Source organism: Rhinoraja longicauda, chromosome 23 (assembly GCF_053455715.1).
Source record: "Rhinoraja longicauda isolate Sanriku21f chromosome 23, sRhiLon1.1, whole genome shotgun sequence".
Classification (NCBI taxonomy): Eukaryota; Metazoa; Chordata; class Chondrichthyes; order Rajiformes; family Arhynchobatidae; genus Rhinoraja; species Rhinoraja longicauda.
Genome location: NC_135975.1, coordinates 12859740 through 12884503, shown reverse-complemented (window position 1 = coordinate 12884503; position 24764 = coordinate 12859740). Strand labels below are relative to the sequence as shown.

Below are 24764 nucleotides of genomic sequence, written 5' to 3'. Positions count from 1 at the left end.
GGGTCTCTGGCACTGTGAGGCAGTAGCTTTAGTGACAGCACTGCAGTGCCATCCTGTTACTATTAGTATATTCTGTACAGTGACATTCACTACTGTTAAAATTGATTTCTCTCTGATTCTCTTTACAGTGCTTCAATGTGTTTATCTGTCAATACATGATCCCTACGGTTTTCTTATTTTGTTTTTAATTTCTCAGATTATGGTGGACAGAGTGATGTGAAGAGCAAAAGGAGAGGACCAATGTTTGCAGGTGGGAAGCAGTCCCGATAAAGTGGGACCGAACTTTGTTCTTATCTCAGTGATTCATTGAGAGATCATGTCTGACTTTATTGAATGTAACAATTGGAGAGAGTAGGCTATGAGGAATATCACCCAAATCTCGACAGAATCTAATTCCTTTGCTGAGGACTATTGCCTGCCATGGGTTGCCCATTTCCCATAACCTTCATTCCCTATTTGGTCTGAGACTAGTTCTCTGGCCACATGGCATATTTGCTGTGGAGGTCGAGGAAAGCCAGTGGCATGGAAGAGTTCGATGTTAGCACTTTAAAGAGAAATCAAGTATGTTTTCTAGTGATGTTTATGTGGACTGCAGTACAGGCACCCCCACATTACAGAGAGTTGTGTTCGTAGAAAAACTGTCCATATTTGAGTATAGGAGTAAAGGTCCTTCTGCAGCTGTACAGGGCCCTGGTGAGACCACATCAGGAATATTGTCTGCAGTTTTGGTCTCCTAATTTGAGGAAGGACATCCTTGCTATTGAGGCAATGCAGCGTAGGTTCACAAGGTTAATCCCCGGGATGAGGAAAGATTGGAAAGACTAGGCTTGTAACTGGAATTTAGAAGGATGAGAGGGAATCTAATAGAAACGTATAAAATTATAAAAGGACTGGACAAGCTAGATGCAGGAAAAATGTTCCCAAAGTTGGGGGGAGTCCAGATCCAGGGGCCACATTCTTAAGAATAAAGGGGAGGCCATTTAAAACTGAGATGTGAAAAAACTTTTTCATCCAGAAAATTGTGAATTTGTGGAATTCTCTGCCACAGAAGGCAGTAAAGGCCATTTCACTGAATGAATTTAAAAGAGTTAGATAGAACTCTAGGGGCTAGTGGAATCAAGGGATATGGGGAGAAAGCAGGCACTGATTACTGATTGTGGATGATCAGCCATGATCACAATGAATGGTGGTGCTGGCTTGAAGGTCCAAATGGCCTCCTGCACCTATTTTCTATATTTCTATATTGAGATTCATTCCGTTGCACAAAGCTGTTGTATAAGATTTTCTGAATATTTGCAAAGATCGATCAGGTGTGGAATTTTATGAAATATGTTACTTCGAAGGCTGCCCTCGTGATAAGGGATGGAGTAGACACCTGTCTGAACGATTAAAATAGAATTGTGGAATAGAGGTGTATATTTGATAGGAGAAAGCTTAGAAATACAGCATATGATTTAATGGTGGTTTATAAAGGGTCAAGGGGTCATTGTTTTGTTTTTTAGAGAATATGATGATATAATTGAAGGGGTGTGAAGGCAGTATCTGGGGAGAAGACCACAACTACATCAGGTAAAATAGAGCCAAGAATGGATGTGGACAAGAATCATCCCACGATTAGTACAGGTGTCAGAGATTATGGGGAGAAGGCAGGAGAATGTGGTTTGGAGGGAGAGATAGATCAGCCATGATTGAATGGCGCAGTAGACGTCATTGGCCGAATGGCCTAATTCTACTCCTATTCCTTATGACCTTATTAAGTAGACAGTCAGAATGTTTTTCCCAGGATGGAATTGTCAAAGGCTAGAGAATATAGTTTTAAGTTCAGGGGAGAAAGTTTAAAGGAGGACAATGCAGGGAATGAAAGGAAAAAGATCACATGCAGGCAGAGGAGATGAGTTCAACTTTTAATTTAGTTAACTTTAACACAGATAAAGGGCCTGTTTGTGCTTTGCACGTTTCTGTGTTCTATGCACAGAGCAGGCTTGGCAAAGTAGGGATCAATTTATATTTAGAGTAGAGGTTTGATTGATTATTAAAATGTTTGCATTGCAGATATGGAAGTTCTGTACTGGAAACACACGAAGGAAAGACTTGGTGCACAAAGGAAGTATCAGCAGAGGATGGTGAGTGTTTGCAAGTTATATCAGCAGAGAATAATCACTGGATGCTGTCAAATTCAGAAATATTTATTATTCTGGTTCCTCGTCTGGATCAGGGTGGTGGGGGATCATTTAACTAGGAACCTTGCGATGATTCTTTGTCTCTGCTGAATAATCTGTTCATAGCTAGAATTAGAGATACTACAATCTCTTTTGGTAATTCTTCCAGATATGGGTACATGGTTTGATTCAGAATCAAAAGTGGGACATGTGATTTGGCTTATCAACAAAATTGTATATTGGCTGTCGTCTCGAGGAGATGATGCGGATATATGATTAGATGTGTCTCCAATATGGCTTGTTTGGGGAGAAGGTAAGTAAGACATGGCAGAGAAAAATGGTGATAGGATAAAAAATTTAAAAATCATCTTTTTGAATAGTGCAGCAAGCAAGGATGGGATGAATGACCTTTTTCTGAGGGGAGGAGCAAGTCTTAAAGTGAGTCAGAGACCATCTTGAAAGTAGGTAAATGTTTTGAGGAAGAGTATGTTTCAAGGTGGGGGGGGGCAAGGGAAATACTTGGCCCGCTCTATCCTTGATGTTGGGTGCGTTATCAGGAGGATGTCAGAGTTGTGCATGGTTCGAGGTGGCGCATGTGGCTTAGGGTCTTTTTTGAGCATGAACTGATCTATCACAGCAGGTGAAATTTGCTCCATGTTCAGAGATCTATGAATTAATTTTCTGGAATTGTGTCGACAATTAGATGGATGAAATGGCGAAAGGAATCTGTTTGGTTTCTGGGTTGCTAATGGGTAATTTAGGGGAGTCTGAAACGGAATTGGAATATATATATTCTGATTCAGGTTCTATGGTTTGTGGTCCTTAATGCATTTGCAGATACATTCCGGTTTGTGTCAGTGCTCCTGCTGTTGTTGTTTATCATTATGTTAATGAAGTCTTTCCTCTGCAGATTGCTCTACGTGGGCGGGTAGTAGAAGAGTTAGAAACTGAAGCAGGGAGTGTGGAAGAAGAACTAAATGACTTGCAGGATCAAGCCGAAGACCATCTGGATTACGAGGAAGTAGAAGGTAATTGAAGAGAAGGGGTTTCACACTATTTACTTAATACTTGGTGCTGAGTAAGGGCTGTAAGATAATTTTCCTTCATTCAAACAAATACAAAAACTCATGAGAATTGACCATGGGCATCGATCTCCAGCCCTTCGCCATTGGATTTAGGTTTATTGTTACGTGTACTGAGATACAGTGCAATGCTTTGTTTTGCATGTTATCAAAACAGACTATGCATTAATACCATCAAGTCGAACTCATGAACAATTGGTACAGGGCAGCGGAAAGTGCAGAGTGCTGAATCAAGTTTTTAGCATTGTAACGAATTAGTCCCATTGACAAAAGTTCAATGTCCACAAGAGGGTACTGACATGAGTATGATGTTTATATCTCCTGTAACCTGATGAGGCTCTGTCACACACATCTCAAGATTAGGACTGCTTCTGATCTTTCCCAATACTTAGTGTGTGGCTGCTAGGATTCCATTAATGTAGAACAGAAAAGTAAAGCACAAGAATAGGCCCCATGACCCACAATGTCTGTGCAAAACATAATGCCAAGACATATCCATATCCCTCCATTCCCAGCATATCCATGTGCCTATCTAGAAGCCTCTTAAATGCCACTATCCTATGTGCCTTTCCTTGTTTCAACTAGGGAAAATTACTGCACAGTCTCAGTACCTTGTATTAAAATAGCACAAAATCCCTTCCCTTAGCAGCTTGTTCCAGGCAATCGGCACTCTCTGATTGTATAAAAACTTGCCCCACACATCTCCTTCAAACATGCCCTCTAGTCTTTGACATTTCCAACCTGGGGGGAAAGGTTCTGACTGTCTAACCTATCTATACCTCATCATTTTATATACTTCTATCAGATCTCCCCTCAACCTCCGGTGTTCCAAAGAAAACAACCAAAGTTTGTCCATCCTCCCTTAGCTATTACCCCCTAATTCAGGCACCATTCTGTTAAAGGTTCCACTTTTTGACCAAAGTATTTTGTCTGTGCCTTGATGACCAGAATATTGCATTATGAGCTATGTCAGACAAGCAACAGGAAATTTAAGTTGGTGATCAATAACAATATCTTAACAATAGACAAGATTCTAGCATCTGTAGTTCCTTTAGTTGTCTTGTAATGTTTTGGCAAGGTAGAATTTCAATGTTCAGGCTGCATCAAGCCATTTGTATGGTTTAAACCATACTGCTATTATTGTGCATGAACAATCATTTCATATTTTGTTTTCTGCTTTTTCAAACAACTTTATTCCTTGCATTTGTGGTAGTGAAATTTCACATGTAAAGCGGAGTCTGTGAAGTTACTTCCCTTACCTTGAATTTGCATCTTGCAGAGCAGAGGGAACCCACATTTTGAGGACGTTACAAAATATAGTAACACTGAACATGAGAGCAGGAGCAGGCTTTTTAGCCTCCGCTATCATTTATTACGATCATGACTGATCCTATAAAAACCATACTGCTGCTCTTACTACATTGCTTGGTGTCATTTGTGAATGCAAATCTATCTGCCTCCTCAAAAATATTCAGTGACTAAGTATGTGTTAGAAGCAGGTACTCTTTAAAAAAAAACCAAAAAAAAACCCAAGTATTTAATTGGCTACTTGAAGCATCATGGCACAGAGGGCTACAGTCTGAGTGCTAGAAAGTATGATTAGAACAGATGGGTACTTGATGGTTGGCACAGATGTGATGGGCCAAAGGGCCTATTTCTCAGTTGCTTGACTCGTACATGCTTCCCCCCCACCCTCTACTCCCCAACTGCTGTCTCAGACACCCCCAATGTTATTTTGTCTACACACCCTCAACGTTATTTTTCAAAAGCAATCTATTGAATTGGATTTGAATTGATCAACATTGTCCTGGGGAGCCTGTACCTTGGATTGGGCATTTGCTCACTGAAGTGTTGCACTGGACAGTTTAATTTTGAATTTGCTCTCCCCACTTTTATGTGCAGGCCTCATCGATGGTCTTCATTTTTGGACAAAGTGAAAGATTTTGAGGCCAATGAAGGGAAACACACCTGTACCAAACATTTTACAAAGAGTAAAGGGCTAAAATGATAGAGTGTGAAAGAATATTATCTTCTGGCTCTTTACTAGAATGCATAGATACATAGAAAATAGGTGCAGGAGTAGGCCATTCGGCCCTTCGAGCCAGCACTGCCATCCACAATCAGTACCCCGTTCCTGCCTTCTCCCCATATCCCTTGATTCCACAAGCCCCAAGAGCTCTATCTGGCTCTCTTTGAATGCATCTAGTGAATCGGCCTCCACTGCCTTCTGAGGCAGAGAATTCCACAAATTCACAACTCTCTGGGTGAAAGAGGTTTTCCTCATCTCTTATTCTTAAACTGTGGCCTAACCCTTATTGTTAAACTGTGGCCCCTGGTTCTGGACTCTCCCAACAACGGGAACATGTTTCCTGCATCTAGCCTGTCCAATCCCTTAATAATTTTATATGTTTCTATAAGATCCCCTCTCATCCTAAATTGCAGTGAATACAAGCTCAGTCGCTCTATTATTTTATCACATGACACTCCCACCATCCAGGGAATTAAACTCGTGATCCTATGCTGCACTCCCTCAATAGCAAGAATGTCCTTCCTCAAATTAGGAGACCAAAATTGCACACAGTACTCCAGGTGTGGTCTCACCAGGACCCTGTACAACTGCAGAAGGACCTCCGCTCCTACTCAACTCCTCTTATTATGAAGGCCAACATGCCATTGGCTTTCTTCACTGCCTGCTGTACCTGCATGCTTACTTTCAGTGACTGATGTACAAGGACACCCAGGTCTCATTGTACTTCCCCTTTTCCTAATCTGACGCCATTCAGATAATCTGCCGCCTTGTTCTTGCCGCCAAAGTGGATAACCTCACATTTATCCACATTATACTGCATCTGCCCACTTACCCAACCTATCCAAGGCACCCTGCATCCTCACAGCATCTTTTTCACAGTTCACACTGTCACCCAGCTTTGTGTCATTTGCAAATTTGCTGTTACTTTTAATTCTGTCATCTAAGTCATTAATGTATATTGTAAATAGCTGCGGTCCCAGCACCGAGCCTTGCGGCTCCCCACTAGTCACTGCCTGCCATTCTGAAAGGAACCTGTTAATTCCTGCTCTGTTTCCTGTCTGCCAACCAATTTTCTATCCATGTCAATACCCTAGCCCCAATACCATGAGCTCTAATTTTGCCCACTTATCTCCTGTGTGGGACCTTATCAAAGGCTTGCTGAAAGTCCAAATACACCACATCCACTGGCTCTCCCTTATCCATTTTATTTGTTACATCCTCAAAAAATTCCAGAAGATTAGTCAAGCAAGATTTTCCCTTCATAAATCCATGCTGACTTCAATCAATCCTGTTACTGCTATCCAAATGCGCCGATATTACGTCTTTAATAATTGACTCCAACATCTTCCCCACCACCGAATGTCGGGCTAACTGGTCCATAATTCCCTGTTTTCTCTCTCCCTCCTTTCTTAAAAAGTGGGATAACATTAGCGACCCGCCAAACCACAGGAACTGATCCAGAATCTATAGAACATTGGAAAATGATCACAACTGCGTCCACAATTTCTAGAGCCACCTCCTTGAGTACCCTGGGATGCAGTCCATCAGGCCCTGGGGATTTATCAGCCTTCAGACCTGTCAGTATACCCAACACCATTTCCTGACTAATGTGAATTTCCTTCAGTTCCCCTAGTGCTTCTGGGAGATTGGTTCTGACTTCACTAAGGAAGACATAAACAAAGTACCTGTTCAATTTGTCTGCCATTTCCTTGTTCCCCATAATAAACTCACCTGTTTCTGTCTTCAAGGGACCCACAGTTGTCTTAACTAATCTTTTCCTCTTCACATACCTAAAGAAGCTTTTACTATCCTCCTTTATATTCTTGGCTAGCTTATCTTCGTACTTCATCTTTTCTCCCCGTATTGCCTTTTTAGTTAACTTCTGTTGTTCTTTAAAAGTTTCCCATGGGCCTCATGCTACGCAGCGAGGTCTGGCCTGGCCTCGCCCGGCCTTGCCTCGCCCCGCCGCTCGCCCGGCCAGACCTCGCTGTGTAGCATGAGGCCCATTGAAAGGGGATGGGTGGGTGAGTGGGGTGGAAGTGGGGGCGGAGAGGGGGAGGGGTAGGGGGAGTGGAGGTGGGGGAAGGGGGGCAGGGGAGTAGGGAGGGGAGGGGTGGGGGTTAGGGTAGTGGAGGGGACATGGACGGTTGTGATTTGCTGTTGAAGACCACTGGAGCAAGTATGTCTTCAATGAAAATGTAGGTATGTTCAGTTTTAAATGAAGCTCCATAACTTGGTCATACCTTTTATGACCATTGTTCTTTGATTCAATACCAAGAGAATTGGGAAGTGTAAGGGAAAAACAAAATAGAAAAAACAAAACAAAACATTTTTTACTTTGTTGTAAAAAGTATTTCTATTCAATAACCTTTCTACAAATAGCAAAATATACTCATGATAGGCCTGACATTGTACATGTAGTCCAAGAACTACAGACTGTTGGAAATAATAGTAATTTTTTGCACATAAATGTAGCACAATGCGTATGCACATTTGGCGTGCAAACCTTTTTTTGCTGAAAAATTGCATTACGAATTGTATTATGAAAGTTGATGTAAAATTTTGAATTTTGGACATCAAAATTCTGAATTTGTAAAATCAAATGTTGGGAGGTCTTCACATGTTATTGATCACCATTTGTCTCATCTACATGAGGTGTGATTAAATTCCTCCCTATTCAGCCTCGGGTAGGCAGCAGAAACAGAACTCAATAATCTGTCAGGAGTCAAGTGCAATCTGTGACTTGTTAGAATTGCAAATGCAAATTATTTGTAGTGTGGGAAGAGAACAAGAGTCAGGACTACCTACTGATGGTTATTGCTGGTTAGAGCCTTGAACTGGAGTGAATGAATTGTTCAGTGATCTTCAAACCATTTTGAACATTCAGTTCCGTTTAGTTTATTGTCATATGTACCGAGGTACAGTGAAAAGCTTTTTGTTTCATGCTAACCAGTCAGCAAAAAGACAATACATGATTACAATCGATCCATTGTATAGATACCTGGTAAGGGAATAATGTTTAGTGCAAGGTAAAGCCTGCAAAGTCTGATCAAGGATAGTCCGAGGGTATCATACCCTTCCTTTATTTCTTTCACCCATGCTTATGAATTTCATCTATCATTGGACACTTTTTTACAATAAACCTCTTTCTCTGGTTATCTTGATCTGGGGTTCTGACAAACAAGACATTTCAAAGGCGTGGAGCTTGTTCTGATTGTTTTGAGTTTAGCCAATCATCAAATATTTCAGTATGCTGCCTGACCCGCTGAGTTACTCCAGCATTTTGTGTCTACCAAATATTTCACGACTAGTTCCTGGAATGCACCAAAAAGTGCTTAGGACACTCTTAATTTGGGCAGTTTGGTTTGGGTGCAAAAGGAGAGAGAGTGCCACTACTGTTCCATGTTATTTGTCAATTGGCTCTGGAATCTTGATTCCAAGACAGCAGATATTCATATTATATTTGATGATCATGAGATGATGTATATTCATTGACAAAAGCAAGGCTGAGTTATGAACAATCAGTAAAAGTATTAATTGAACTAATTCTGTCAGCATTCTTGTACCAGGAGGGGTGATGTGGCTTAAAGAATTGTATCTATTGCCAAGGTTCTATGGTCTCTTGGGCTCATTGATCCCTTATGTGACTGAGATGATAGTTATAGAATTTTTGGTGCCAACATATGCAAGTTTCAAACTGTTCCGTAAAAGGTTAAGACAGTTATATACTAATTGTGGGTTTAATTTAGAAAGATAGTGTGGAAACGAGCCCTTCAGCCCACTGAGTCCCTGTCAACCAGTGAACCCCATACACGAGCACTATCCTACACACTAGGGACAATGTACAATTTTTACCGAAGCCAATTAACCTATAAACCTGTATATCTTTGAAATGTGGGCGATAACCCAAGCACCTGCAGAAAACGCACACGGTCACAGGGAGAACATACAAACTACGTACAGACAGCACCCGTAGTCAAGATTGAACCCAGGTTTCTGGTGCTGTTAGGCATCAACTCTACCGCTGCGCCACCGTGCTGGTTCTTTATCAAGATGATATTTGACTGATAGGTGAAATGATTACTGTTGAGTAAAATATTGTAGACAGCTGGAAACCCCTCATGTTTCTGGCATATGTTCCTTTTACTTTAGATGACTGTGGCATTGATTTGGAACATGAAGCTATTGGACCTCAGGATAACCACAGGCCTATGAAACTGGGTAAGCATTAAAACCTGTGATCCAACTATATCGCAACTGTTCCTTCTCCCTGTAATTAGATAAATCTTCCTACACTGAAAACCATTTTTATTTCCGCCCTTACCTCTATTTTCTGTGTAAACCTCCCACTGTAACTTAAAATGAACCTTTCTCCTCCTTATAACTTCAGTTAGACATTGACAATCTCCTCTTTCCTGTAACTCTGGATCTCTATCTTCCCACTCCGCTATAATTGTTAAAGTACATATCCATCTCACTGCCTTCCCACTGACTTTCTGTTATTGAATAAACCATTTCCCCCATAGCCCATCTCCCTCAAAACTAGGTAAACAATCTATTTTGGTTAACTTCTCTGCATCTATTCCTTATTATGGGCAAACCTTTCCTTTTACATAACTTAGGGTGAATCATCTTTTTCCCACCCCCATTCCCTGTACTTTAAGTAAACCTTTTACACTCTCCCCTTTTTCCATCCCTATCTCATCTTCAGGCACCAGTATATCTTCTCTGTAACTGAATGAACCTTCCCCTTATAATTCTGGATATGCTTGCTTCTTTATCTTTTTGATTAAGAGTTAATCTCATTCCTCTGAAGTCCTCTTGTCCATGATTAAATTTTCCATCTATCATTCCAGATCTTCTTGGAGGATCTGGAGGCGTGAGTTACGAAGAGCTTGTCAGAAGGAACGTGGTATGCAAACTTTCTGAAAATATTTATTTTGATATTTCTTTTAAATTTAATATTCAGATACGAGACTTAATCAGCAGAAATATTTTGAGGATGTTCATGTTTGGGGTCTGGATCAGTACATACTGTTTGAGCATGTCAATGTTGATAAGAATTCAAATGCAGTAATTTCAGACTGGTTAATCTGATATTTGAGCTGTTCTAAGACACAGAATTTTCAACATATGGTCCACAGCAGTAAATGACAATAAGATTCAATAGTTAACTTTAAATGGTAATTCTTGGGAAGTTGGTATTGCTAGAAAGTCAAGGCTTTATTGTTCATCCTTGATTGTCCGAGTGGCTGATAATGTACTTCGTCCCCTGAAATGATATTAACATTGTACAACCACTTCTAGTCCAATCTCTACTCTATACCAGTGAAACATTTTTGTTTGAGGTAAAGGAGCAATATATCCCCATGTCTAATAAAGCTGCAATTTTCATTTTTTACTTTGAACTTGCTATAATGCATTTACTACTTAAAATATGGCCTCTACAGAAATGGAGAAACAAAAGACTGCAGTTGCTGGGATCTGGTGCAAAAAAAAAAACTCCTACCTGATCTAAAATCTCATGCTGCGGTTTTTGTTGCTCTCTTTTGCTGGTTGGATGACTCTTGCTTGTGAAATATCTGTGTATTGTCCTCGAGCACGACTCTGAGCTTCTGCCTGCCGATTTTGTTCTGTACCACACTCCCACTCAAAAGCCCTCTGCCTCCTACACTATTCCATTGAAGCTTGAGGATCAACATCTCCCAGCCAATTCTAGATTTGAAATTGTATTCAGTAATTTCATATTTATTGTAAGTTGTTTAGATAATTTCGGGTAATTATTCTGCCTTCCCTATTTACAACTGGAACGAGCGTTTGTTTCCTTGTTTGATCAGCTATCTCTATTTCATGTTGCGCTCAGCTTCTTTTTTTAATTTAATCTCTTCATATTTCTGTCCATTGTACACATTCCTTTTTTAAATTTTTCTCGATTCCCCTTTGCCCTGACCATTTCTCTGCAGCTTAACTCTTGTTCTATACTTCCCAAATTAAATGAAAGATTGTCATCTAATATTAGTTGTCTCTGTATTCACAGTTCCTGCTTTTTCTGCAGGGAATTTCCATTCGTAGAGGTACAAAATCCTTTAGCCCACCGAGTTCACACTGACTATTAAGATCACATCTCTTTACACCAATAAAATTCAAACTCATTTTATTCTCCCCAGTAAATTTTGATGTTGATCCTTGCTGTAATGTTCTAGGACAATGTTATTACTACACTGATAAACGCCCCTTATAGTTCTACACAGTCGAATAGTTTACACTACTGTTTTAGCTGTTTCCATTTTATATGCAAGGTCCTTATTTTCTCAAACCCTAATTTGTTGTGAAATTCCACCCAGAATGCTGGTTATTGCATTAAGTGCTGATCTATTCTTCTATTCCAGGAACTGTTTATTGCTAACTCCCAGCAATATGCTCAAGAAACAGCTCTGTCCATCCGTGTTAAGGACTGGGAGGAAAAGATTGGCCCACGATTAGTGAAGGAAGTGAGTGTACCTTCAATTGGTTTAATGCAATGAGCAAATTTAGGGGGTTGATTGTATTGATGAAAGCCTAGGATGGAGGCAGGAACTAATTTCTAGTTATTAGCACCATTTTCTGTTGGTTTTTTTTCACTCCCTGCCCCCTGATATTTCTGCATTACCATTGTGTTGTTCTACACAGGTGGCCAGTTCAGTAACTAGTAAAATGGGGAGAGGAATCGGCAGGAAATGAAATCTTTCTAAAAAGTAAATGTAATGGCGTGCGGGACAGACTAATAAACAAGGGGAAAATATAAATAGACTTAAGTTTGAAATGATGGTTACAAATCAAGTACAGGGATCTGCTGTGAAAATATCTCCAGGTTAAATCAAAAACATTTTTGTAGATGGACATTTGTTGCCACGAGTAGTTTTTTTGTTTGTTATTTGCCTTGAAGGTTCTGATAAACTATTGCCTGTGAAAAGATCTCTCGGGCTTGCTCAGATAAGTAAACCAATGTTGCATTTCTCCCAAGTGAACACAACAAGCTGCCAAATCAGTTTTCCAATGAGAAGATTATGGGTCAAGTAGTTTGTTGGCCAAACTCCCAAGTTAGATAAATTTTCTGAGTTTGGTTGTGCTCAAGGATTTAAAATTTAAAACTTAAGCTGATTAAATACTATGAATGACTAATTAAATCATAAATTTATTCTGGCAATTTTGAGGGTAGTGGTGGTGGGGGTTGCGGAAAGAGTAAGTCCTTGGCAGAATTGAAAAGAAATATTAATAAACCTTCAGAATGAGCATGTAATTGGGATATTAATCTGTGTGCAGAAAAATGTGAAGAACCACATTTTGATTTGCAGCATAATAAGTTAAATAGTAACAAAAGGATAAGATCGACAAGAACAAATAATTAAGATAATGGAACAGGATAAACTAACATTAAAAAATAAACAAGGTTTTATTTATGGGCTAGAACTAAAAAATAAAGACATGTTGAACCTGTGTTAAGGGTTGGTCATATTTGAAGAAATGGTCATTCTTAAAAATTGGAGGCACTAGAGGGGATGTGCTTTTTAAAAATAATGTATATGAAAATTATAAAAAATCAGAAACTCAATGGGATAAAGATTAACAGGATGGGTGTCTCTTAAAGATGAGTCTTATTGGAGAAATTATGAATAGTTTTAATCAAAGACTTTTCAGAGAACTTTTCCACACTTAGAACTAACAGGCTTCAGTGTAAGGAAATAAAATAGGAAACATTAAACTTTTCCCTTGTGTTAAGAAAACATAACTGGTCAGTTAGTTTAACATCTGTCATGGGGAAAATCATAGAAGCTGTTATTAAATATGTTCTGGAACGCACTTAGTAAAAATAATCAGGGTTAGTTGGCAAAGTTACTGAGATTTTGTGCAAGGGAAATAATGCCTGATCAATCTGAGTTATTTGAAGAACTAATATGTTGTTGGTAAAGGGGAACCACTATATTAAAGTAAAATGGCATTAATAGACAATAGGTGCAGGACTGGCCATTCGGCCCCTTGAGCCAGCACCACCATTCAATGTGATCATGGCTGATCATTCTCAATCAGTACCCCGTTCCTGCCTTCTCCCCATACCCCCTGACTCCGCTATCTTTAAGAGCTCTATCTAGCACAGTCAAGACTATGGTGACAGACAAGCAGATTTTTTGGAAAAATTGGATGTGATTCCTATTAATACTCAAACATTTTTTTAATTCACTTTTTAAAGATGTTACACAGTAGAATAAAAATTCCAGTAAAACATTTTTTTTTAAGTGGGAAACGGGTAAGTTTCAAGACGGTACAGGAAATGGAACTGGGTGAGTTTATAGGGAGCCCAGGAAATGGAGCTCAGCTGTGTTAAAGGCATCCTGTGCGCCAGATGCTGAACCTTCGGGATTCCTAAATAATTATAACAAATTAATGGTTTTATGGTATTTAGACATCCAGAAGACATTTAATAAAGTATCACATGAGAGATTATTGCAGAAAATAAAAGCTCATGGTGTAGAAGGTAACAGAAAGGCTTGGATCGAAGATTGGCTGCCTAGCATGTACCAAAGTGGACATGAGTCATTTACCGGTTGTAAAATGTGATAAGTAGTGTACATGTGTACTGAAATAGGAGATGTGGCCTCTACTTATTGTTTTGCATAAATTAATTGGATAAAGGAACTGAAGATGTGATTGTTGAATTTGTTGAACATGCAAAGATGGGTAGGAAAGTAAGTTGAAGAGGATGTATGGAGGATACAAACAAATGTAGATAGTTAATCGTGGGCAGATATCTGGCAAATATTGTATAATGTGGAAAAAAATTGGCAGGAAAAATAAAGCGACCTTTTATCTAATTAGTGCGAATAACGAGTTGCTGTTTAAGAAAAGGTTAAATTTTCTGAAGATAACGAAAGTTTGGAACTTTTCCACAAAACGTTGTCAAAGAAGAGGTTTTGAATATTTTTAAGGCAAAGATTGATTCTTGATAAGAAGGGAAGAAAAAATTACTTGGGGTAAGTAGGAATGCCTGCTTGAAATTACAATCAGATTATCTGTAATTTTATTAAATGGCATGGTATCTCTGAGTCAGGCGGTCTATTCCCAATTTCTATGTAACTTGCTCCCATTGGGATTGGATTGGCTGAATAGTACATATGCATTTAAAAGTCAAGTGTTTCGTGGTCAGATGTGCCTTTAACTGAACGACCAAATTCCTTTTTGCTGCAGCTTAACAGGATTGTAAACACAAATATGTAATCAGCAATGCAATACATTAATAACTAATACTAGGTAACTAAATAATGCAAAACTGAAATCTATAGTGCAACCAATGAGAAAGTTCAAAGAAATCATGGTTGCTGATGTTAGTGTTGTGTAGTGTTCAAGATCCTGATTGTTGCTGGGAAGAAGCTGTTCTAAACTTGATGATCATGGTGTTCAAGGTCCTGTGCCATCTTCCCAATGGTAATCATGAAATGAGAGCATGGCCAGGGTGGTGTGTATCTTTGATATTGGTTGTCTTTTTATGGCAGCACCCTCGGACAGATCCCTTTTGATAGCTGGGAGGTTAGTACCTGTAATTGGCTGAGTAGTGTCCACAACTCTGGTCTCCTTTGTCCCTGGGTGTTCATATTGTCGAACCAGGCTGTTATGTAACCAGTACGCATGTTGTCTACAGTACATCTGAAGAAGTTTAATAAAGTATTAGTTGGCATCGATGTGCTGGGCCCAGGACAGATCTTCAGTGATATGCACACCCAGGAACTTGAAGCTGTTGACTCTCTCCACCACCATCCTGGCGATGAACATGGGTTCATCGATCCTCGGCTTTACCCTACTGAAGTTAACAATCAGCTCCTTAGTCTTGAGCAAGCCACAAAAACATTAGTGCGGAGCGAATAGAGAGTGATACTGAATAGGAAAAATGGGGAGAGGAGTGCACCATGTACATTGAGTTAAATGACTTGTTTCGGTGCTAAATGTGCTATGTAATTTTATATAAATAGATAAGATTTTTACAATATTTGGACATGGAGTGGAAAATGAAAATTGCTTTCACATTCCTAAAAGGTGAATTTGGAAACATTTGGTGGAGAAAAACTAGGATATGGAACTAATTTACTATCTCTTTCAAAGAGCATAATGGGCCAAATGCTGCTTTAATTTGTTCAATTTTAGTGACAACTTTTCTGCATCCTGATCAACTGTGACTTTTGTTATTTCTGACACACTAGGAGGAGAGAGCTGCATTTGCTATCCATGATTATGGGGATAGAATTGTGGATGCATTTGATTACATTAAACAAAGACATTCGTTTGCAAATATAGTGGCTGGGAAGGAGTCGTTTGAGGTGTGTCGATACATGCTGGCCTCGCTGCAGTTGGTGAGTATGTTTTCCAAAGAAGAATAAAACCTGACCAGTAGGAAATTCAAACATTCACTGAAAAGGGAATATCCAGTTAATGTAGGTCATGCAAGGGAATCTTGGTGTGGGGAGATGGGGAACATCTTATAAACTAGGCAGATGTGAAGCAAAGTTTGAATTGAAGTAAATTGGCTGAAGCATTCTGGCTCATGGCTGAGAAATGTCCTAATTTGCAAATGTTTGAGGTAGTGAGATTTTCCATTTGAGTGTCACAATTTTATTGGCAAGATGACTCTGAGCAGGCCTCTACATCAAATAGTTGGGACATTTCTCCACACAGGCATTCAACCCAGCATTCAATCCAGATTATATTCCAGGTCCGAAACATTATGACCACTGACAGATGAAGTGAATAACATTGGTTATCTTGTTACAATGGCACCTGTCATGGGGTGGGATATGTTAGGCAGCAAGTGAACAGTCAGTTCTTGAAGTTGATGTGTTGGATGCAGGAGAAATGGGCATGAGTAAAGACCTGAGCGAATTTGACAAGGGTCAAATTGTAATGGCCAGACGACTAGGTCAGAGCATCTCTGAAACGGCAAGGCTTGTGGGCTGCTCCCAGTCAGCAGTGGTGAGTACCTACCGACAGTGGTCCGAGGAGGGACAAACCACAAACTGGCGACAAGGTGTTGGGCGCCCAAGGCTCATCGATACGCGAGGGCAACTAAGGCTATCCTGTCTGGTCTGAACCGACTGGGAAGACAAGCCAGTGGAGGGAGTGATGCTCTGGGCAATGTTCTGCTGGGAAACCCTGAGTCCAGCCATTCATGTGGATGTCAATTTGATACGTGTCACCTACCTAACCATCGTTGCAGACCAGGTACACCCCTTCATGGCAATGGTATTCCCTGAGGCAGTGGCCTCTTTCAGCAGGATAATGTGCTCTGCCACACTGCACACATTGTTCGGGAATGGTTTGAGGAGCATGATGAAGGGTTCACACGGTGTTGCCCTGGCTTCCCAATTCTCCAGATCTCAGTCTGATTGAGCATCTGTGCGATGTGCTGGATCGACAAGTCCGATCCACGGCGGCTCCACCTCCCAACTTACAGGACTTGAAGGATCTGCTGCTAATGTTTTGGTGCCAGATACCACAGGACACCTTCAGGGGTCTTGTAGAGTCCATGCCTTGGTGGGTCGGAGCTATTTTGGCAGCACACGGAAGACCAACAGCATATTAGGCAGGTGGTCATAATGTTTTGGCTGATCGGTGTATTTTAGCAGTCCAAAGAGCAGTTCTGGGGCTTGCTATGTTGGCAGGAAGAACAATCCTGACTCAACATATTTAGAGTTTGAGATGGTACAGGTCAATCTTATCCTACAGCATAAAGGTAATTGAGAATTTCACTGATCGTATCTCATTGTGCATTTGGATCGATATGTCCCCCTTGGGTTTGCCTGGTATTGTATGGGCTAAGTTTTGCTTCATTGTCCTTTTTTCCCCTCTGGAACAAGAATTGAATGTTGTGAGACACTTGGGAAATTACATGTGACTCAGATGTGCACATGTACAGTCTGCACCAGTTCTGGCTGTGTTGTGCTGCTGAGCTGGGATTATTTGTAATTATTTACCTATTGAGAAAATCTTGTTCCTTCTCCTGCACAGGCTAATGACTACACAGTGGAAATATGGGAAAGAGATGGATTGTATGAGTCAGTTGATACAATGGAACTCACCTTGCTGAGCAAAGTAAGAGCTCATGATCGGTTCCAGACCTACATGGCTCCATCCCTTTCCAACAAATGAGAGCACGCAAACCTTCCTGCATCTTTTGCATCCTTAAGGCTACAAACTCATCTTCCTATTGCTGATGGCCATACATGGAGAAGACAGTGTTGTTTCTACTTGATTGATGCAACTAATGTTAATCGGTAATGCACAAGGTGCCAGGGTCTTTATTTTGATGGAAATCTCCCTCCACAACTTGCAAAACTCCCAACAAAACAATTTGTACATTGTGACTTTGAAAAGATAATTGTGTAATGTATGTTGATATTTTGCTATGTAATCCCAGACAGTTTTAAGTGCTGTGTATGGGACATGTACATTATCAATGCATCAAGTTTCTGCATCATGTATAGTACTTTTTTTTAAAGAATCCGCTTATCTGTTTGCTCTTAAATTTTGTCTTGGGCTAAAGATTTCTAGCTTTCTCATTAAATTATTTCCAGTGCCATAACTGAGGCTGTTGAATTTTGGATTTATGCCAGAAAATTGTTTGGGCTCATCTCCTCCATGCCTCACTGGAATGTCAGTAAATGTCACATTCTCAAATCGTTCTTAAATCTATCATCTGATTTAACTAGAGTTGCTCCTAAGTGAGCAAAATTTTTGCTCTGCTTTTTGAGAAGTTCACCAGATTTTGAAATCTCTTCCAATACAGTAACTTGATGCTGGTTGTAACTTTGTAAGATGCAACACCTGTCCTGTTGTTTTGGGGTTATGGAGTTGGGATCAGAGTTATGGAATATTTCCCTAGTGCCCATCTACTGCAATCATTTTCAGAAGCACTGAGGTGGGGATCATGAGTGGGATGGTGTGGAACCAGGAATGATGTTTTGATGATTGGTATGTTTAGGCATGATGTGTATTGGGGTTCATTAAGAAAACTGGTGATACGGATGAGTTTTGGGGTACATATACTAAATGTACTTTTATAAAGTGCAGATTTTTTAAATGAAATTTTGTCTCAGGACATGTAAACTTACATACTTTCGGTATTTGGATTTTTATAACCAATTTGGGATTGGAAAATCTGCAGAAACAAGCCATTCTCAAGGAAATTTGTGCTACATCCTGTTTCCAAAATAGAATATTCCATTGAGGATATCAATAAAGATGACAAAGAGGTAAACAAATAAGTGAGATGGTGGTGGTGAGGGGCAGTAAGTGATTGCATTGTTAAAATAATTTGCACAAAAAATTAACTGGTGAAAATGTCAGTGTTTGTGAACTTTGTTAATGGGGCAGCAAACAAAGCATTTTTTTTACTATCTAGCTGAGCTGTATACTTGTCAGATAATTTATTTTAATGCTCTAAGAATGATTTTTAAAATTATTCTTGGAAAGGCAGTTTGAGGGTAGGTAACAAACAGTTCACTGCTGTACAGTGAAGAAATGCATAGGGGACAAGTTGATCAAGGATACAAATTGACCACTAGCTATTTATGCAATGTCACGAGCATGGTTGGAAGGCAATTATTAGGCCCAACTTGTCCATAAGTTGCCTGCACTTGGCCTTTATCCCTCTAAACCCTTCGTAATTGTTGTCCAAATGCATTTTGCAAGTATTAATTGTATTTGCTTCTATAGCTTCCTTTGGAAGAAAATAATCTATCCAGCTTCATCCTGATTTTCTGAATGCTGAATTATCCATGTTCAAAATGCAGATGATCATGGATTATCAGGAACTTGATTATTTACATAAATAATAAGGTCATCAGGTCAGAAGCTGGATACTCTGCAACAAATAAATTAAAATCTTCTGAACATTCTTTCCATAAGAAATAGTACTGTTTGATTCACCTCTACCCCCTTGGTGATATTGGAATTGGTCTAAAGAACTGATGCACTACAATGCAGAGAACTATTTTCTGCGTTCTTACCCTGTGGTCTTTCGTAAGTTTTTGAACTAATTGATTCTATGTATCTCATCTATGTGGGTAGCATGCAAAAACAAAGCTTTTCAATGTACTTCGGTACATGTGACAATAATGATGATAAACCTAAAATAAGTTACTCAAGCCTTGCTCCTACTTATGAAGTGCGAGTTAGTAGGAATGAATAGTTTCTGCCTGGTTAAGGGAGTCCTGTTCCAATACCCCCCAAGGCTCTCACCCAGAAACCAGCCTGCTTGCCAAGCATGCATTCAATCATGTGTAACTAATGGTTGGTAATTCATCTCACCGTGAGAACATCTCGGCAGGTGGGTCACTTTCTTGGCCGAATCAATCAATGGCCGATCAGTAAGGTGTTCACTGATGACTGCAATGTTTGACTGCGGGAGGCGGGGGGAAGAGGAGAGGGGGGGGGGGGGGAGAAAGAGGGCGAGGGGAGTGGGAGAGGAGAGGGTGCTGCACCGATGCAGGAGTGGTTTGGGCCAAACGCGTCCACTTGGTCTAGTTTAGTTCTAGATTTCAGCTACCCTGAGTGAATTCTTCCTCAGATCTTTGTCTTACTCTAAACATGTCTTCACATGTGAGGCATTTCAGCCATGGGGGAATGTTTTGTATATTTCTAAACAAATTGCCCATCCAACCTCAAATGAAATTCACAACTTCCCAAATAACATCCTTGTGAATCTTTTTTGCACCTTCTCCAGTGTAATCATATTCCTCCTACAGTGTAGCAGAGTTATTCATAATATTACAGCTGTGACCTAACTTGATTTTTATAAAGTTGGATCACAACCCTTATATTCAATGCCCCCAGCTAATGATGACTAATATCTCGGATACTTCCTTAGCCACCTTATCTACCTACATGTGCTGCCACCTTTGGGGATCTGCAGACATGCACACTAAGATTTCTCTTAATATTCCAGAGCCTTATTTGTTATGTGATACTCCCATGGGACCTATCATTTACTTGCAAGATAGATTGTCCTAAATGATATTCAAGTATAGGGTGATAGGACATAAGTACCACAAAAAAAAAGCCCAATTGGAGAGGATTGTCCAATTAATTATTAAATAAGTACCAGAGGTGTGGAAAAGACGAGAGTAGTGTGAAAATGGTCAACTCTGGTTGGAATTGGACAGTGGCTATCTGCACTGTCACACTGATGATTAATTTGAAAAATTCAATAGCAGGATGATGCCCTAGTCAGTTCAGAGGTACAGGAATTCAGGATCAAAACAATCTAGCCAATAATGAGATTAATTCAACTCATAATGTGCCTTGCTTTGAGACAGAGGCACCTCAAAATGAAGCAGGTGATGAGTATACTTTTCTACTGGAAATAGCAACATCATCTTAAATTTACTTAAACTTTTAACAGATTCTTATTTAAGGCTATTTCATGTATGAGCTTAGTTATAGGATGTTGACATTGAATGAAAACAAGCTTTATGCAAATGCAGTTTCGCAATATACTGACCAAGTTTGCATCAGTAATATGAATTTATTAAGTTCAGGATTGTCTTAATTTATTGAAACAATACTTTAAACGATGCAATATTTGGATTGTGTTAAGGCAGGAGCATATTCCATTCCTGAGGAAGCATGTTCAAATCTATATAAAGAGTTTATCATATTATGCTTTTTGATTTTCCTGGTTCAAATCCAAAGCTCCATATGGTAGACAGAGTCTGAATTTAACATGTGTGACTCCTGTGCTAGGTTTCACAGGTGTGCCATGCTCCTGTATCTCCATTTTCACCTGTCAGTAATTTCAAGTTACAAAGTAGCAGTCATCCTACATGAAATAGCTGTACACAGGCAGTAAGTGTGATCAGTTCTTTCTGTACTGGATGTTTGACTTGCTAAGTTTAAAGTATCTAGTTTCTGTTTGACAATAAACTGCCTGTTTTTAAAGTATGTTCTGATCAGGAATTCTGGTCTATTGTTTCAATTCTTGGGTGCTGGTATACGGACTGTTTTTCATTAAAAAGAAAGGGAAATAATGACCCATTTGCAAAATAAAATACAAGAATTGAGCAGTTCTAAAGACTCTGGGAATTAGATATGTCCAATTATGCCAGCAATGATTACAATTATTAAATAATTGTTTTGACAATATAATTGGCAAGTGAATATATTAACCATTTGGTGTCTACATGATAACAATAATTTGAAAAACTAATATTCTGCTTCAGTACAAAGTTATTCTAAGCAATTGTAAGTTAGTATATGATTGCTCACACCTATTCACTGTGGAACATTCTGTGAGGAGCAGTGACTGTCATTTGTGTTCCTGGTTTCTAAACAAATCTTGGAATGACTTTTAAATCAACATCCAGATTATGCGCATTACATGAACAATTGTTATTCACTGTCGTGATATGTCAACTAATTTGGAAAAATAAGTCTGAATATTGCCAAATCTTCCCACTTGATCAGATTTAGCTAGAATTGAAAACGTGTTTTGAGTAAAATTGAGATGGTACAAGTCCTTGTCCATTTGTGTCATGGGTAGACTTATAACAAATTCTCACCAATAATTGATTCCGGTGCAAACATTTGCTAATAATCCCCCATTTATCTTCAACTGAACAGTTGAATATGGGTTTTCATGTGGCCTCGGATACTCTCAGCGATTTCCTGATCACTTTTGCTCCTATTGTAGTAATCAATGAAAAGTCCATCAGGGTTGAGAAGATAAATGATAATGGTGTGATCCACAATGTAGTCATTATCTTCATCCTTAGGACCAGCACTGTAATACACCCGATATGCCTTCCCCAGTTCCTTGATCTGTTCTGGGGTCCCAGTTAACCCAATCATACGAGTGTGAAAATCCTTGATGTATTTTGCCATCTCTTTCACTCCGTCTCTCTCTGGATCCACTGTGATGAAAATAGGTTGGACTGGTGGCAGTGCTCTGTCCATGTCCAAAATTAGTACTGCATTAGACATCTTCTCCATCTCATCAGGACAGATGTCAGGGCAATGAGTGAACCCAAAGTACAGCAGCACCCACTGCCCAAAGAAATCACTCTTGGTTCTGGGTCTTCCAGTGTGATCTAGCAAGTTGAAATCACCTTGACCAAGTGCCAATTTCTTCAGCTGCTCCTGGCGCTTCAACTTCTCCTGTTGCTTTTTTTCCAAGTGAACATAGAAACAAAATCCCATCACAGCAGCTCCAAAGAGGCAAGTCACTAGAATTTTTTTCCGCAGTGTTATCTGTTGGGTTTTGGCAGATTTCCCCATACTTTTGTCTGAAGCCAACTTTGAGAATGATCTGTGGGTCAATAGGATTAAGTTGCCTGGTGTTACTGACATAATTCCATGAGCAAGATGGCAGGTATTTAATAAACTGTAGGTTCTCAACAACCTTCTTACAGCTGGAAATTGAAGCTTCTCTTTCAAAAAACAGTGTGAAGCTTTGTGAATTGTTGATAGTGAGACACTTTTCCCTGAACAGTTCCCAAGACTTCCAGTGTTCTGAGGTGGCAGTATAGTTGATTTCTTAGTTGGCTGTGTTCTCTTAGTACAGGAAGAGGAAAGCAGGTTTGTACCAAAGTGTTTCAATGCCTTATGGTTACAGTTGATTACAATAGACCTAGCCTGTAAAGGCCATTCTGTTTCCATGCTGACATGATGAGTTTTTGTTCCTAAGTGTCCATTACTCAAACATTTTGCATTACTCAAAACAGCTTTTCCATCTCTGCCTGCAACCTTGATACGAAAAGCTGCTAGCTTCAGGAACTGACCAATGCCCAAAAGTTGACTCTGTAAAATGCAGGTGCCCAATCTTGCATACATCTTCACATCTACAAAAGTAAAATAAACATGCCAAATTAAATACATTGGAAAAATATCTCTATGACACACAAGAACATAAAGGAAAAAGGAACACAAACTTCTAATCAAGGAAATTCTGTTGAAACCACAAACAGGCGACATCCACAGACCAACGCGGTGACCCAGCTATACAAATCCACTAACCCGTCTGGTAGCCCACTTACAGAGATCTACTGCCCCACTAGTAACCCGCTTACAAAGACCCACTGGTCCACCTGGTGGCCTGCTTGCACACCAGTGGCCCGCTTGCAGAAACCCACTGGTCCACCAGTAGCCCACCTGCAGACTCACTGACCACCGGTGGTCCACTTGTAGAGACTCACTTGCCCACCAGTAGCCCACCTGCAGAGACTCACTGACCCACCAGTAGCCCACCTGCAGAGACCCAGTAGCCCACCAGCACAGACCACACTGGCCCACCTGCAGAGAGCCGACTGGCCCACCAGTAGCCCACCTGCACAGACCCACTGGCCCAACAATAGCCCATCTGCAGGTAGCCCACCTGCAGAGAGCCCACTGGCCCACCTGCAGAGAGCCCACTGGCCCACCAGTAGCCCACCTGCAGAGAGCCCACTTGCCCACCAGTAGAGACCCACTGGCCCACCAGTAGCCCACCTGCAGAGACCCACTGGCCCACCAGTAGCCCACCTGCACAGAGAGCCCACGGGCCACTCCGATCTTGCAATTCACCGTGGAGATCCCCCAGTATCCCACGCCTCGATCCTTCCGCATTTCACCCGTTCCTCTCCCCACAACTTCGCTCACCCGTTCTCCGGGACACTCAGAGGTTCAGTCCCCGGCCTTCGTCCTGCTGCTGGTTGCTCTCACCCTGCGGCCTCGGTCCCCGGTCCCCCCACTCTCGTCGTTCCGGCCCGCGAGCCGCGTTTCCGGTAACGGCGGACTACAATTCCCAGCAGGCCCCACGGCCACGCACGCGTGGTGTCGTCAGCGACAAAGACCCGGCTGGAGGAGCAAGCAGGTAGGTGGGAGGTTGGTCCCCGCCATCACCTGGACTGGAGAGAAGCTGAGAGCCAAACCCAGCACTACCCGCACCAACAACTCTTCAACCACCGTGCAGCCCCACACCTAAACACTCAAACTCCATGTACCTTCAAAACTAAACACTCAGCACCTTGTACCCTCAAAACTAAGCAGTCTACATCCTATAACCTCGAAATTAAAAACTCAAACACCTTTTAGCCACAAAATAAACACAAACACCCTAGACCATCAAAACTAAACACAAACACCCTAGACCCTCAAAACTAAACACAAACACCCTCAAACCTAAACACACTAAACACAAACACCCTCAAACCTAAACACACTACCAGCCTACATCCTCAGAAGTAAACTCTCAACCATTGTACACTTTCAACACTAAACACTCAACCACCAACACACTCACAACTAAACACTCAACTACTCCGTGCCCTCAAACCTAAACACGAACCACCGCGCACCCTCAAAAATAAACATCTCAAAACTAAACACTCATCCCCAAAACCACAACTGCCCTACATTTTTCAGTTGTCAACCCCCTGAGTATCGTACACCATTCCATTTCCAATCCCCCAACCCTCCACATTCCCAATTCTTCAACTG

General features: G+C 40.6%; 2 protein-coding genes across 4 annotated transcripts in view; one reads left to right on the top strand and one right to left on the bottom strand.

Annotated features, from left to right (window-relative positions):
* Positions 1-19630, top strand: part of ncaph2 (non-SMC condensin II complex, subunit H2) — a 44777-nt gene extending 25147 nt beyond the window's left edge. For both annotated transcript variants that reach the window (XM_078419649.1, XM_078419648.1), the window contains exons 14-21: positions 197-250; positions 2053-2123; positions 3070-3187; positions 9423-9491; positions 10127-10182; positions 11660-11761; positions 15500-15649; positions 17301-19630. In XM_078419649.1, coding sequence (XP_078275775.1) covers positions 197-250; positions 2053-2123; positions 3070-3187; positions 9423-9491; positions 10127-10182; positions 11660-11761; positions 15500-15649; positions 17301-17441 — 761 coding nt within the window. In that variant the 3' untranslated portion in view covers positions 17442-19630. The remainder of the gene's footprint in view (positions 1-196; positions 251-2052; positions 2124-3069; positions 3188-9422; positions 9492-10126; positions 10183-11659; positions 11762-15499; positions 15650-17300) is intronic.
* A 1119-nt stretch (positions 19631-20749) lies between these two features.
* sco2 (synthesis of cytochrome C oxidase 2) lies at positions 20750-24053 on the bottom strand. Of its 2 annotated transcripts, none has more exons than XM_078419647.1 (2): positions 23808-23876; positions 20750-23128 (listed from the first exon to the last, which is right to left on the bottom strand). In XM_078419647.1, exon 2 carries the CDS (start codon positions 23118-23120, stop codon positions 21900-21902), a length of 1221 nt encoding a protein of 406 aa, XP_078275773.1. In that variant the 5' UTR covers positions 23121-23128; positions 23808-23876; the 3' UTR covers positions 20750-21899. The 2 variants fall into 2 exon arrangements, with proteins under 2 accessions (XP_078275773.1, XP_078275771.1); XM_078419645.1 differs by lacking the exon at positions 23808-23876 and adding an exon at positions 23925-24053 and having other exon boundaries at positions 20751-23128.
* Between the last annotated feature and the right edge of the window lie 711 nt (positions 24054-24764).

What these genes read in the sequence shown, in the direction of transcription:
- sco2 (XM_078419645.1), bottom strand. Translation starts at nt 23,120, where the DNA reads ATGTATGCAAGATTGGGCACCTGCATTTTACAGAGTCAACTTTTGGGC.